Source organism: Euleptes europaea, chromosome 1 (genome assembly GCF_029931775.1).
Source record: "Euleptes europaea isolate rEulEur1 chromosome 1, rEulEur1.hap1, whole genome shotgun sequence".
Lineage (NCBI taxonomy): Eukaryota > Metazoa > Chordata > Lepidosauria > Squamata > Sphaerodactylidae > Euleptes > Euleptes europaea.
Genome location: NC_079312.1, coordinates 29,833,512 through 29,849,166, shown reverse-complemented (window position 1 = coordinate 29,849,166; position 15,655 = coordinate 29,833,512). Strand labels below are relative to the sequence as shown.

The 15,655-nt window shown below is 47.4% G+C and overlaps 1 protein-coding gene across 1 annotated transcript in view; it reads left to right on the top strand.

Annotated features, from left to right (window-relative positions):
- CAMK1 (calcium/calmodulin dependent protein kinase I) overlaps positions 1-15,655 on the top strand; it is a 40,131-nt gene that overhangs the window by 15,225 nt on the left and 9,251 nt on the right. The window contains exons 3-5 of the mRNA XM_056860027.1: positions 3,120-3,194; positions 3,383-3,521; positions 14,887-15,013. Coding sequence (XP_056716005.1) covers positions 3,120-3,194; positions 3,383-3,521; positions 14,887-15,013 — 341 coding nt within the window. The remainder of the gene's footprint in view (positions 1-3,119; positions 3,195-3,382; positions 3,522-14,886; positions 15,014-15,655) is intronic.

Below are 15,655 nucleotides of genomic sequence, written 5' to 3'. Positions count from 1 at the left end.
GGGGAGTTTCAGTCCCCAACTTCTTTTAACTTCTCATATATTTTTTTTGCAAACCTGTGTTTTTCCATGAGTTTACAGCAATAAATATCTTAGCGCTATGTGTTGACCCCGCCCTTAACATTTTTTGACCTGCATAGAGGGGGTCATGCTTAGCAATTAGATATATGATTGGCTGTTGCTGGTGACATTGCAAATGACACAGTGGGAGAGCATCTGCTTGGCATGCAGAAGGTCCCAGGCTCAATCCCCGGCACCTCCAGTTAAAGGGACGAGGCAAGTAGGTGATGTGAAAGACCCCTGCCTGAGACCCTGGAGAGCTGCTGCTGGTCTGAGTAGACAATACTGACTTTGATGGACCAAGGGTCTGATTCAGCATAAAGCAGCTTCATGTGTTCATGTGTTCTTCCATGCCCATGACCTTTACAAAAACATTATTATTATTATCTAACATTTTAGAAGTCGGATCGTGCATGACTTTTAAAACAAAGCAAACTGTGCCTAACTTCGGCAAATCACCACCTTTAGTCATTTTCTACCTCTTTGTGAAACACCTTTGTTTTCCTTTTTCCTCTTTAAGAATTCACTTCTTTGGTGGCTACAGCCTTCCAGGTCTCTGGCATAATTTTTTAAAAATACTATTTCTGTAGCTTTTTAGAGTGTTCAAAGCATTTCATGTACATTCTCAATAATATGTAAAGCAGCCAAATCACTGCAGACATATTGAGGCTGAGGAAAAAAACCATCCTGGTTTGCTAGCCAGCCTCCCAATCACGATGCTCCTGGTTTAGAGGGAATGACCGTGTCAAAAAGTGGGCCACGCAGGCAACCTCCGGTCCTCAGCTGGCCCAGATCTCAAGATACGACACTAATGAGGCGTTCACCTCTCCGGATTTATTCCACCATCCTCAACAAAAATCAGGATGATGAAGAAGAAGAGTTGGTTTTTATATGGCAACTTTCTCTACCACTTAAAGAAGAATCAAACCGGTTTACAATCACCCTCCCTTCCCCTCCCCACAACAGACACCCTGTGAGGTAGGTGGGGCTGAGAGTGTGTGACTAGCCCAAGGTGGTCACCCAGCTGGCTTCATGTGTTGGAGTGGGGAAACAAATCCAGTTCACCAGATTAGACTCCGCCACTCAAGTGGAGGAGCAGGGAATCAAACCCGGTTCTCCAGATCAGAGTCCACCGCTCTAAACCACCGCTCTTACACCACGCTGGCTCTCTCCACGTTGGGTGGAGAAGTAACCGCCTCATTAGGTTCTAGTAACTTGAGACTCGGGCAATTCCATCACCTAAGCTTGCCATCCTTGAGCTGGGGCCTGGAGGTCTCCCAAAATTACAACTGGTCTACTCCCAACTATAGAGATCAGTTCCCCAGAGGAAATGACAGCTTTGGAGGGTAGAATCTATGCAATCAAATCCCTGCTCAGATCCCTCCCTTCCCCATGCTCCGCCTTCCATATGCCTTATCCCAAAATCTCCTGGAATTTCCCAAACTGGAGTTGGTAACCCTGCCCCACCCCCATCCTTAGAATAGATGTGCCTTTGAAGTATATTTTACAATAGTGCCGTGGTAAGGGTGAAAAGAGCCCTGTGGCGCAGAGTGGTCAGCTGCAGTATTGCAGTCCAAGCTCTGCTCACGACCTGAGTTTGATCCCGACGGTAGTTGGTTTCAGGTAGCCGGCTCAAGGTTGACTCAGCCTTCCATCCTTCCGAGGTCGGTAAAATGAGTACCCAGCTTGCTGGGGGTAAAGGGAAGATTACTGGGGAAGGCACTGGCAAACCACCCCGTAAACAAAGTCTGCCTAGGAAACATTGGGATGTAACGTCATCCCAAGGGTCAGGAATGACCGGTGCTTGCACAGGGGACCTTTACTTTTACCTTTAAGGGTGAGAAGGATCTTATTTCAGTTGGGAGTAATGAAATATGGCTGAAGAGGCAATTTCCTCATTAGGGTCTAGTAACTTGGGACCTGCCCTGACCTGGATGGCCCAGGCTATCCTGATCTCGTCAGATCTCAGAAGCTAAGCAGGGTCAGCCCTGATTAGCATTTGGATGGGAGACCACCAAGGAAGTCCAGGGTTGCTGTGCAGAGGAAGGCTCTGGCAAACCACCTCTGTTAGTCTCTTGTCCTTGAAAACCCCATAAGGGGTTGCCATAAGTCGGCTGCAACTTGACGGCATTTTACACACACACACAACTTGGGACCTGGTCCAGCTGGGTAAAATTCCCCATTTCTCTGGTAGAATGAAGTTGTTTTACTTCTGTGTCCAAACAATGCTTTGACTGTCAGGTCCAAGCTTCAGACTTACATGCTCTTTCTTCCATTTTGAATCCTGATTCTCTCCTTAACTGCCTGTTCCAGTACAAACATTTGGCAAAATGTGGTTTACGCTTGCTCTCCAAACCAGAATCAGAGGCTGGATTGTGATATCCAATTCTGGTTTGCCGAACAAGCACAAGCCCTGGTTTGCCAGTTCGTTTTGACAGCAAACTATAATTTGCCCCCAAATGGAGGGAATGTGAGCACGTGGGGAAGATGCATGTGAATCAAGCCTAACTCTTGTGGCAGCGCATGGGAACCATATCTCCCCATATAAAAACAAAACAAAACCCCCTACATGGGAGTCTGTTCCCTTTCAGCAAGACTACTTTGAGGAATGAGTATTGCATAATTGATGCTGGTCGTGCGTATACCTGGGAAGCAGCGATGGCTTAGTGGCAGAGCATTTGCTTTGGATGCAGAAGGTCCCAGGTTCAATCCCTGGCATCTCAAATTTAAAAAGGAATCAGGTCATAGGTGATGTGAAAATCCTCTTTCTGAGACCTCAGTCGAGCCACTGTGAATTCCAGAAGACAGTACTGACCTTAATAGACCAATGGTTTGTTTGACTTTCATAAAGCTGCCTTCTGCTGTGTTCAGTGTTAGAAATTGGGGAGGTGGAGGGGGAGAGAATTTTGTCATCTGGGAAAGTCCTTCGTTTCTAAATGAAAGGGCAGAAAGGTCTTGTGTGGGGCAATTTCTGTGTCTTTTGGTCTTGTCGAGGCAAAGCGGTGATCTATTGACAGTAGAACCCTTTTCCCACCCAAATGCTTTCTCTCTCTTTCTGCTAGGATCAAGCACCCCAATATTGTGGCTTTGGATGATATTTACGAGAGCGATGGGCATCTCTACCTCATCATGCAGCTGTGAGTTGCGGAGTGGGTGCTAGAAGCCACAGTTTGGGGATGGGAGAGAGGGGGAACTACAACTTGGCACGCCCTGGGCTTTTTAGCAAGTCGCTTGAGTTTGTGGGTGAGGCGAACCCTGGTCACTCCCCTACGGCTGTGGCGAGTCTCAGGGAAGAACCAATTTTGTGCCTTCTCCATTGTTGTAGGGTCTCAGGCGGGGAACTCTTTGACAGGATTGTGGAGAAGGGGTTTTACACAGAGCGGGATGCCAGCAAGCTCATCCGACAGATCCTCGATGCTGTCAAATATCTGCATGACATGGGCATTGTGCACCGGGACCTTAAGGTGGGTATGGGCAGCTGCTCAGGGACACCCTGTTTGTTATAACCACTTTGAAATTTATTTATTTTATTTTATTAAATTTATATCCTGCCCTCCCTGGCAAAGCCGGGCTCAGGGCGCCGCACAACGTATCTAAAACGTGTCTCGATCATTTTAAAACGTTCTTAAATTGCCCCATAAAGTTGGGTGCTTGCTGGTTTACTCCTTTGATGTTAGTAATGTGTGCTAGAAATATATTTTGGGAGGGGTGCCTTCAGCGTTTATTTTCTCCAAAGGCTTGTGGTTTAGAGAAGCATTACTGCATGATAACTGATTCGTTTGAGGAATTGTCTGCATGCTCTAATCTTTTCCCTCAAATGGAGGACAAGATAGAATCCATCAATGAGCATCCAAAGACAATGGAAGACCAGCATCATAGAATTATCATAGGAAAATCACATGCCAAGAAAGACCAATAAAGAAGTGTTAGGTCTGAATATCCCCTTGAGAGAAGGAAAGGGTGGAATTTGCATGTATGGAGCTCCCGTTCTTTTTTCTTTTTTAAAAAAAAGTTAATATGGCTTCCACAATATGGCTCAAGACTATCTCCCCCTGTGCCATAGTTTTGATCCAAATTGGGGTGGGGCCATGTGACCTGTTCTGGTTATTTTAAAGTGGGGAAAGCTGGGAGAATCTCATCAGCTGCTGCTCACTGGTGATATCCAGTCATTGCCCCACATCCCTGGGCTAGTCACAGTTCTCTCTGAACTCTCTCAGCCTCACCTTTTCTCAAGGTGTCTGTTGTGGGGAGAGGAAGGGAAGGAGATCGTAAGCCGGTTTGATTCTCCTTTTTTTTAAAAAAAAGTAGAGAAAGTCAGCATATAAAAACCAACTCTTCTTCTTCTACCTGCCATGTTCCACGCAGTGGCCCCAATGGCATGACAGAGCCAGGTGGGGTAAGAATCTCGTTTTGCCTAGAACAGAACATTCTGCATCCAGCCATGGGAGAATATGCTATCCAGGGAGCAGAAACAGTTCAAAGGAAGGCTGGAGGGCAGTGTGCCATCCCACTCCTAAGAAAAGCCCAAATTAATTTGAGGGGCTTGGCCACTCTTGCAAAGGGCTGTGAAAGAATAAGTGGTTTTCCTCACCGAGGTGTTTCTGCAGTAGCAGAATGGGAAAAATGCTTTGCAACAAAGGGTAAATGATTGGGGCCTATATTGCAGAGCTGGCGTTCCCATTATGTAGCGTAATGGAGCTTGCTTCGGGTGTCACATGTTAGTAGGGTTGCCAAGTTCCTCTTCACCACTGGCGGGAGGTTTTTGGGGAGGAGCCTGAGGAGGGGAGGGACTTCAATGCCATAGAGTCCAATTGCCAAAGAGGCCATTTTCTCCAGGAGAACTGATCTCTGTCGGCTGGAGATCAGTTGTAATAGCAGGATATCTCCAGCAAGGACCTGGAGGCTGGCAACCCTACACATTAGAATGTCACTGGAAAGCACAGACTGTAAAATCCTTCACTTTTTGGGTTCTGTTTTGCCACTCCAAGGGGCACTAGTTGAATTTTCTGCCTCAGCCCCCGGAGTGTGTTGGGCCCGCTTCCACTGGCCTCCCTGTGGGGGTTGTTCACTGGGACTTTCTATTCATAATTCAAATGGATAACTGAATTAGTCTATTGAAGTGTAAAAAAAAAAAAAAAACAGAATCTTGTGGTGCCTTTAGTTGCAAGACTCCTGTACAATTGTGATCCAGGTGCCCTTTACTGTGCTCTCCACCCCCCACCCCTTTACTAAAGATTGACTCTCCTCATCTTTCAGAAGAGCCTCCACATAAAACCATTCAGTGCCAGTTTGAGGAAGTTCCATGCTTGGCCTTCCTTGTACTGGAGTCTGGGTTGCAGAAACTTTTAACTGCTGTGACTAGGGTTGCGGTTGCCAACCTCCAGGTGGTAGCTGGAGATGTCCTGCTATTGCAACTGATCTCCAGGTGATAGAGATCAGTTCCCCTGGAGAAAATGGCTGCTTTGGAAAGTGGAATCTATGGCATTATACCTAGGGTTGCCAACCTCCAGGTAGTAGCAGGAGATCTCCTGTTATTACAACTGATCTCCAGCTGATAGAGATCAGTTCACCTGGAGAAAATAGCTGCTTTGGCAATTGGACTCTATGGCACTGAAGTCCCTCCCAAACCCTGCCCTCCTCAGGCTCTGCCCCAGAAACCTCCCACCGATGGTGAAGAGGGACCTGGCAACCCTAGTTATACCCCTTTGAAGCCCCTCCTCAAACTCCACTCTCTTCAGACTCCACTCCCAAGGTATTTCCCAATCTGGACCTGGCAACCCTAGCTGTGACACAGATGCTTTGGTCATACCCAATGGTTGGTTCTACTTGGGCTGCTTCCACACCAAGGGTTTCCCATGTTTCAGACCCCCAAATAGTGTGGTTTTCATGTTTCTACATGATGTTGTGCTCTATTTGCACCCAGGCAGTTAACAACCCATTCCATCCACACACAAAAACCTGCTTTCTTTTAAATTTGTAAGTGCCTGGTTTTTCCCGGGCAGGACACTATCTGCACAAGCAGTTTCTTATGTCTGAAGGGGAAACAGGATAAATGGTGTTATATTCATTTCTGGGTAACCAAGAAGGTTGACAACAGCCCTAATAACAGAATGAATACTAATGGGTTGCATATGATGAATTAACTAAGCTTGAATAAGATACCTATAGTAAAAAAAAAATCATTAAAACCAAACGTGTTTCGGCCAATAGGCCTTCCTCAGGGGTACAAATGGTTAAAATAACACAACTAGAAAGTCCACTCTGGGTTGTTACCTTTTCTGTTTTGGTTTTGCCTTTTCATTTCTGGAACCAACCACTGCAGAAATTAGCATAACAGCAGATAATCGCCTGCCTTTGAAACAGAGAGGAGGGGATCGTTGGAGGAGGATATTTATTTTTTTAAAGGTTGTTAAAGCATTATTCTTAGTCAGTGTTACTCATGCTCATGTTTAAAAAAAAAAATCAGAAGAGAATCACCCACAGCTCAGCCTGCCTTTTAGGGAGGGAGGGTATCATTGGAGGCGTCTGCAGATACATGGAGGGTTTTTTAAGTCTTTTTTTTGGGTATGGTGTTATTTTTATGCAGTGGTTATCTAGCTCCTCAACATTAAAAAAAATTAAAACTGAGTGGGCAGAGAACCCTGAGGGTCACATGATGACACAGCACGGGGGGGGAGGGATTCAGTGTGCATCAGGTTTGAAAGGGAAACCACAAAACAGATAATCTTAGGCTATCGGGCACCTTCGTTGCGAGGGCGATTTTGCACAGAACCGCATCAGCAACCAGACTATCACAGAAAATCGCCCTGGTGTGGAAGCAGCCCTGAAAATAAATAAATAAATAAATAAATAAATAAATAAAGCTTCTTTCTACTTGACTAAAGGTAAACGTCCCCTGTGCAAGCACCGGGTCATTCCTGACCCATGGGAATGGGTCACATCCCGACGTTTCCAAGGCAGACTTTGTTTGCAGGGTAGTTTGCCAGTGCCCTCCCCAGTCATCTTCCCTTTACCCTCAGCAAGCTGGGTACTCATTTGACCGACCTCGGAAGGATGGAAGGCTGAGTCAACCTTGAGCTGACTACCTGAAACCCACTTCTGTCGGGATCGAACTCAGGTCGTGAGTAGAGCTTTTGACTGCAGTACTGCAGCTTACCACTCTGCGCCACAGGGCTCTACTTGACTAGCCAGGTCAAAAAGAGCAAGAGACCAGAAGCACCTTAAAGACTAACAAACATTTCTGGCAGGGTGTGAGCTTTCATGAGGTATCTGAAGAAGTGAGCTCTGAAGCACGAAAGCTCATACCCTGCCAGAAATGTTTGTTAGTCTTTAAGGTGCTACTGGACTCTTGCTCTTTCCTACTGCTACAGGCCGACTGACACGGCTATTCGTTGTGATCTATAGCCAGGTCAAACAGAGCAAGTGAGTAAGCATCTTGTCACGCTAGAGTTATTTGGATCCTCCTGCAAAGACAGGAGAGCCATGGGTTGGAAGGATGAGGCTGGTGGCCAGGTCCAGATCTCAGTAACTGGCAGAACCACCCTAAACAGAATAACAGCTTTCGAAGCAGATTGACTTCAACGGACTTGGAAGGGTGTAAGTCTGCTTTGGACGGCACTCTTGGATTCTGTTCCTTGCCTTCAGTTTGCGGAGAGGAAGTGTTCACCTGTTTGTGTTTGTATGCGCTGAATCCTTCTCTTGTTTCTTGTTTTTCTCTCACAATGTAGCAAAGCAGAACCATGGGTGGAGGGAAGAGTTTGCAATGAGAAAGCTAATGGTAGAGAAAGGGCCGCCTGCTCTTGTCCACTAGGTCTCGGCTTCAGGTTGCCCTCTCACCCCACCCACCCCCATATCACAGCTATTTGGTGGACTCCTTGGATTCTGGCCTCACCCTGGGTAAAATCAACAGGCATCTCAGCCTCTGCTAAGAGCAGGTTATCTTTTAAAGCCAAGTTGCTAATGTTTTCTCAGGGGAAGCTGCAAATGATCTTCAGGTGATATCACACTTGAGCTCTTTTTACCACAGCTTGACTGCAGCTAACCCGACAGGATTTCCCGGTTATCAAGAGTCTGGCCTTGCTCTAAAACTGTCTCGTTGCCCTTCTTTCCGTTCTTTTCTATCCAACGTTGACCTATTTAGCTTACCTTTTCAAGGCTTACTAGAGCCTAAAAATGTTCATTGCACAGAGCAGGCCTGAGATAAGCCAAATCAAACAAAAGTCCAGGGGGCTTCTTAAAGACCACCATCATTTATTTCCATATGAGCTTCCGTGAGTCATGGCTCACTCCTTTGAGCTGCCCGTTCCTGACCAGAGTCACCTTTCAGATGGAGTGCAAAACATAGACAGCCCAAGATTTGTGGGTCATATTAAATACGCTCGGCCAGTGGTTCCCACACTTTCTATTTTCAGAGAACTCTTTTCACATTAATTTGGCCGTCACAGGACCCCTTGAGTGTTGCAAAGCATTCTGGGGAATGTTTTACAGCGTGGGTAGGCAACCCACTGGTTGTGCGCTGGACAGTGGCTTGCCCAACCTGTTTGCTCTGCTCTGAGGGGTGGTTCTCTACCCACGTGACTAGGGTTGCCAACTTCCAGGTACTAGCTGGCGATCTCCTGCTATTACAGCTGATCTCCAGCCAATAGAGATCAGTTCCCCTGGCGAAAATGGCCGCTTTGGCCATTGGACTCTATGACATTGAAGTCCCTCCCCAAGCCCCGCCCTCTTCAGACTCCACCCAAAAAAACTCCTGCATGTGGCAAAGAGGGACTTGGCAACCCTACACGTAACTGAGGCCAGACCCAGACATGCTGCCAGCACTACTAGAACTGGTGGCATCGGAGAAAGTGACAGGCATGGCTTACGTCCATCATTTCCTCCTAGTCCTGCGCAGTTGCTGGCTGGGCCCAAAGTTAACCCCTGTGGTGCTGGCACTGTTGTTGAAGCTTGGCTTGCTCTTAATGTGCCTGTCCAAGTACAACCCCTCGGCTCTTCCTTCAGCACTCAGACCAAAAATGTTGCCAGCCCCTATTCTGGGAAGTCCTCTGGGGGAGGGGCCGTGGCTCAGTGTTGGAGCATCTGCTTGGCATGCAGAAGGTCCCAGGTTCAATCCCCGGCATCTCCAGTTAAAGGGACTAGGCAGGTAGGTGATGTGAATAGACCTCTGCCTGAGACCCCGGAGAGCCGCTGCCGGTCTGAGTAGACAGTACTGACTTTGATGGACCGAGGGTCTGACTCAGTATAAGGCAGCTTCATGTGCTCATGTGTGTATAGTTTGTTCATGTGGGATGCTGGCTAGGCTTCTTGGGCATGCCCTAGAGCAGGGACCATGGCGCCTGCCCTAGAGCAGGGACCTGGCACCAACCCAGAGTTTTTAGAAAATGGGTAGGCAGGTGGGGGCACTTGCCCATCCGGGCTTCTGACTGGCCAATAGAGATCTGATTGGCTGAGCAAATTGAAATAACATTCTATTGGCAGCAGCTGCCAGCATAGCGTTGGTTTTATTCTTTCTCACTCCTCTTTCTCAGTGTACTTTTAAAAATTACTGTTCTTCACCCCTGCACTTAGACTTCCTCTGTGTGTATGGCTCCTCCTCCTGTGGCAGCCATTTTGTGGTTTCAGTGTCAGAATTCCAAAGGTGCCTGCTGGCTTAAAAAGTTTGGGGACCCCTGCCCTAGGGGGTACATACAGTATTGTCCACTAGATGCATATTGCCACAGGGTAGGGTTGCCAACCTAGATCTCCTGCTATTTACAACTGATCTCCTGCTGCTAGAGATCAGTGCACCTGGAGAAAATGGCCGCTTTGGAAGAGATCACCAGGGTCATCTAGTCCAACCCCCTGCACAATGCAGGAAATTCGCAATTATCTCCCCCCCCCACACACACACCAGTGACCCCCACTCTATGCCCAGAAGATGGCCAAGATGCCCTCCCTCTCATGATTTGCCTAAGGTCAGTGAATCAGCATTGCTGACAGATGGCCATCTGGCCTCTTCTTAAAAACCTCCAGGGAAGGAGAGCTCACCACCTCCCGAAGAAGCCTGTTCCACTGAGGAACCACTCTGTTAGAAAGTTCTTCCTAATGTCAGATGGAAACTCTTTTGATTTAATTTACCTGCCTTGTTTTGTGGTACCAAACAGAATATGAGAAGCTGCTTTATGGATACAGACTTGGCCTTTGGGTGAGAAGTGCTGCCAAGCCACCTTCAGGAAAAACAGCCCTTTGGCACATCCACCCTTCCGATAAATTCAGTCCTTACCTTTTTCTTTTGGGCACTCAGACCTGTTTAGCCAGTTAGAAATCCCAGGCCATTTTGCTGCTCTGGGCTCTCTCTTATCTACACCATTGTGGTTAGATCCTTGTGGCTTTGGCAGCCTTGGGATGTTTTAGATGGTACTTCCTTTCCCCTCCCACAGCAGGACACCTTGTGAGATAGATGGGGCTGAGAGAGCTCTAAGAGAACTGACTGGACCAAGGTCTCCTAGCTGGCTTCATGTGGAGGAGTGTGGGAAACCAACCCGGTTCACCAGATTAGCGTCCGCCACTCATGTGGAGGAGGGGGGAATCAAACCCAGTTCTCCAGATCAGAGTCCACCACTCCAAATCACCACTCTTAACCACTACACCACGCTGGCTCAAGCCTCCACACGCCTGAGAATTCAGTTTCAATCACAGAGAGTTTTAAACGTAGAGCTCCCAGTGCATATCTGATTTAACCAGATCCATGGTGGACTCAGAGACAGTGTCGTGTGTGGCTGGGCCAACTTTTTACCACCTCCTCTAGATTCTGATAGGAGAGTCGGAGAGCAGGAAATGGACACGTGTTCCCCCAATCTTAATTTACCCTGCCCCCCATTCCAGGGTACTGTAAACTATCAGGGAGTCTGCTCGTTTCATACTTAAGCAGTGGTACTGGTTCTGCAGTTCACAGAGAGCGCCATTTGCAATTACCCTCAACCAAATGATTACGGTTGCCAGCTCCAGGAAATACCTGGAGATTTCTGGGGCAGAGCCTGAGAAGGGCAGGGTTTGGGCTTCAATTCCATAGAGTCCGATTGCCAAAGCGGCCTTTTTCTCCAGGTGATCTGATCGCTGTCGGCTGGAGATCAGTTGTAATAGTAGATCTCCAGCTAGTACCTGGAGGTTACAATAATAAGAAACACCTGTGCTGAAATAACATACGTTAAAGAGATGGGCAGCACGGAGGCTCAATAATAAACACCAACTGGTAAATATATATGACAAATTATAATCAAGGCATTACTTCATGCAACAACAAATGTGAAATCAACTGTTAAATCACAAACTCAAAATCCATACATGTGGATAAACAACTCCATGTTATGGTAGCAAGAAACCTCAGGTCAGCGGACAGCGTCCGTTCCAATGTGTAATATATAAGGGGTCCAAAAGTCAATAAATCAATTCAACTAAAAAGAGCTTAGGTCAGCGGACAACGTCCGTTCCAATGTGTAATATATAAGGGGTCCAAAAGTCAATAAATCAATTCAACTAAAAAGAGAACGTGTGGCTAGTCGTTGGAGGTTGGCAACCCTACAAATGATCCACATGCATCCTGGGATGAGGTCTGCACTTTGGGAAGATTCTCAGCTTGTGTGTGTGTTAAGTGCCCTCAAGTCGCTTCCAACTCATGGCGACCCTATGAATCAGTGTCCTCCAAAATGTCCTCTCTTTGACAGCCTTGCTCAGGTCTTGCAAATTGAGGGCTGTGGCTTCCTTTATTGAGTCAATCCATCTCTTGTTGGGTCTTTCTCTTTTCCTGCTGCTCTCAACTTTTCCTTGCGCGACTGTCTTTTCCAGTGACTCTTGCCTTCTCATAATATGACCAAAATACGATAGCCTCAGTTTAATCATTTTAGGGTCAGTTCAGGCTTAATTCGATCTATAACCCACTGATTTGTTTTTTTGGCAGTCCAGGGTATCCTCAACACTCAGCTAACCCATTTTATTTTTTGAGTGGGAGCCCTTTCAAGGTGGGACCCACCTGCCAACCACAAGCCCCACTTTGCAATTGCCTTGCCCACTTTCCTGACACATGGGGGTGGTAGCCATACTGGGGAAGAGTGCTCAGATCACAAGTGGCATGTCCAAGGTTGCCAACCTCCAGGTATTAGCTGAAGATCTCCCACGATTACAACTGATCTCCCGCCAATAGAGACCAGTTCACCTGGAGAAAATGGCTGCTTTGGCCATTGGACTTTATGGCATTGAAGTCCCTCCCCTCCACCCAAACCACGTTCTCCCCAGGCTCCACCCCAAAAATCTCTAGGTATTTCCCAACCCAGAGCTGGCAACCTTAGTCGAAGAGCGACATGTGTCTCCCTAGCCACTGAACGAGTACCACTAGTTTAAAGAACCCTCAATAGGGTTGCCAACCTCCAGGTACTAGCTAGATATCTCCTGCTATTACAACTGATCTCCAGCCGATAGAGATCAGTTCACCTGGAGAAAATGGCCTCATTGGCAATTGGACTCAATGGCATTGAAGTCCCTCCCCTCCACCCAAACCACGTTCTCCCCAGGCTCCACCCCAAAAATCTCTAGGTATTTCCCAACCCAGAGCTGGCAACCTTAGTCGAAGAGCGACATGTGTCTCCCTAGCCACTGAACGAGTACCACTAGTTTAAAGAACCCTCAATAGGGTTGCCAACCTCCAGGTACTAGCTAGATATCTCCTGCTATTACAACTGATCTCCAGCCGATAGAGATCAGTTCACCTGGAGAAAATGGCCTCATTGGCAATTGGACTCAATGGCATTGAAGTCCCTCCCTTCCCCAAACCCCGCCCTCCTCAGGCTCTGTCCCAAAAACCTGCTGCCAGTGGCAAAGAGGGACCTGGCAACCCTAACCCTCTGTGATCCACAAAACAAATCTGGCCCTGCCAAAGTGGATGACAGCCTAACAATGTTGCAGGCTCTTAAAAATGTCAAATCCAGCCCTGTCTTTGCTGCTCCGTAGTTTTGAAATCCGATTCAGGATTTCTTCGAGGTTTTCTGTAGCACTGCGGCTGCCTGGTGGCATAAAGTCAGCATATTTAGTCAGGAATAATTTAACATGACTCGACGGCTCAGCCTGTTCCAGGGCTGTCTTGAGGAAATGATCTTTCTCGTTTCCTTCGTTGGTCCGTGGAGTCCAGGAGCTTTCTGGCTAGAAGGGTGGAAAGGACTTCTTGTTTTGATTTTCATGTCTTTGTTGCTTGACCAAGTTTCCGAAACAGTGTGACGGCTTCCTCCCATTTGTCTATTCACATAGTCTTTGTGTGCAGTTAGATTTCAGGCATACTGATTCACATAGCTGCCCTGGTCAGGCATTTACATTGTAAATGCTTCCCTCCCTCTCTTAAAACTGTAGATCTACTGATCTGCAGCACATCCTTCTCTGCATCCTCAAGCATATATTTCTAAGGTTCCTTTCAAAAACAATGTTTCACCTTTCAAGGGCCAACTTTTAGAAATATTTGTATCAGATTGTAGCAATATTTACTATATATACTATCGTATCGATATATAATATCATATGTCTCGTATTTACTTATTTCCCCATGTCAGGGAGGGGCTGTGGCTCTGTGGAAGATCTTCCGCTTGGCACACGGAAGGTCCCAGGTTCAATCCCGGCCCCCTCCAGTTCAGGAGCAGGTCGCAGGTGATGTGAAAGATTTCTACCTCAGACCTTGGAGAGCCGCTGCCTGTCTGAGTAGACAATACTGACTTTGATGGACCGATGGACTGATTTAGTGTACGGCAGCTTCGTGTGTGTTCTGTCGTGGGACAAGCTGATCTCAGCTTGCTGTTTTCTTTACAAGGGTAATGGGATGTGGATTTTTGTTTTGTTTGGGGGAGAAGCTTGGAAACATCCCCTTTTAAGGGTTTCCTCCCCCAAGAGCCTTGCGCTCATCAGAGAACAACTTATTGGTGGTCCCTTGCCGTCAGCTGTCCTCAACCAGGGCCAAGATCTTTTCGGCTCTGGCCTCAGCCTGGGGGAACTCTCCGTCAAATTAGACCCAGGCCCTGCAGGACTTAGCTCAGATCCACAGGACCTGTAAGAACACATGAACACATGAAGCTGCATTACACAGAATCAGACCCTTCAATGGAGTCAGTATTGTCTACTCAGACCGGCAGCAGCTCTCCAGGGTCTCAGGCAGGGGTCTTTCACATCACTTACCTGCCTGTTCCCTTCAAACTGGAGATGCCGGGGATTGGACCTGGGACCTTTCGCATGCCAAGCAGATGTTCTGCCACTGAGCATGACCCTGATGGGCTCTCCTCACCTTAGGAAAACATTTCATTGCATTGATTGATACCTAAGGTTGCCAGGTCCCTCTTCGCCACCGGCGGGAGGTTTTTAGGGAGGAGCCTGAGGAGGGGAGGGGCTTCAATGCCATAGAGTCCAATTGCCAAAGTGGCCGTTTGCTCCAGGTGAACTGATCTCTGTCGGTCGGAGATCAGTTTTAATAGCAGGAGATCTCCAGCTAGTACCTGGAGGTTGGCGACCCTATTGATACTAGATGGCCTTCTTAAATTGTATGCATTTTTTATTCTGTGTTTTAATCTATGTTTTCATTTTTGTATGCATATGTTGTTGGAAGCTGCCCCAACCCTAACTTTGGTTGGGAAGGGGTGGGGTATAAATGGAATAAAATAATAAATAACATATTTATGCCAATAAAGGTGATGGTTGATTGATTGATTGATTAAATGAAATAAATCTTTCCTTCGATCTCTTTTGTAGTTGCATATTTGACAAAAACTGTGCTATTTAAATGTTGTTGACCCTTTCTTCCTGCTTCCTCTGCCACCCCGTCAGCCTGAGAACCTGCTCTACTACAGTCTGCATGAAGACTCTAAAATCATGATCAGTGACTTCGGGCTGTCCAAGATCGAAGGCTCTGGCAGCGTCATGGCCACAGCGTGTGGGACTCCCGGCTACGTGGGTGAGCTGCAGAGCCTCCCCCCCACCCCCGCAATATGGAAAGGGCAGAGCTGGCCTACGAAGAAAATGACTCAGTGGTGTGTGGGATTTTATTGAGGACACTGGGCCTGGTTTGCCTGCATCCTGCTTCCATGGAGGGGAAACTATAAGGGCTTCTTTGAAATAGGGGCAGCCCTTCTCTCTAGGAAACCGCTTACAAACCGTGGGCACACGCAAGTATCATCAATGTGTCTGTTTAATCTTTTTATACATGCGCTGTGAAACTGATTGGCTACAGCCATCCAGCATGTGTTCACACTACGGTTGCCAACCTCCAGGTGGTACCTGGAGATCTCCCGCTATTACAACTAATCTTCAGGTGATAGAGATCAGTTCCCCTGGAGAAAATGGCTGCTTTGGAGGCTAGACTCTATGGCATTATACTAGGGTTGCCAGCTGAGGGTTGGGAAATACGTGGAGATTTTGGGGGCAGAGCCTGAGGAAGGCAGGGTTTGGGGAGGGGAGGGACTTCAATGCCATAGAGTCCAATTGCCAAAGCGGCCATTTTCTCCAGGGGAACTGATCTCTATTGGCTGGAGATTAGTTGTAATAGCAGGAGATCGCCAGCCACCACCTGGAGGTTGGCAACCCTACATTATAACCT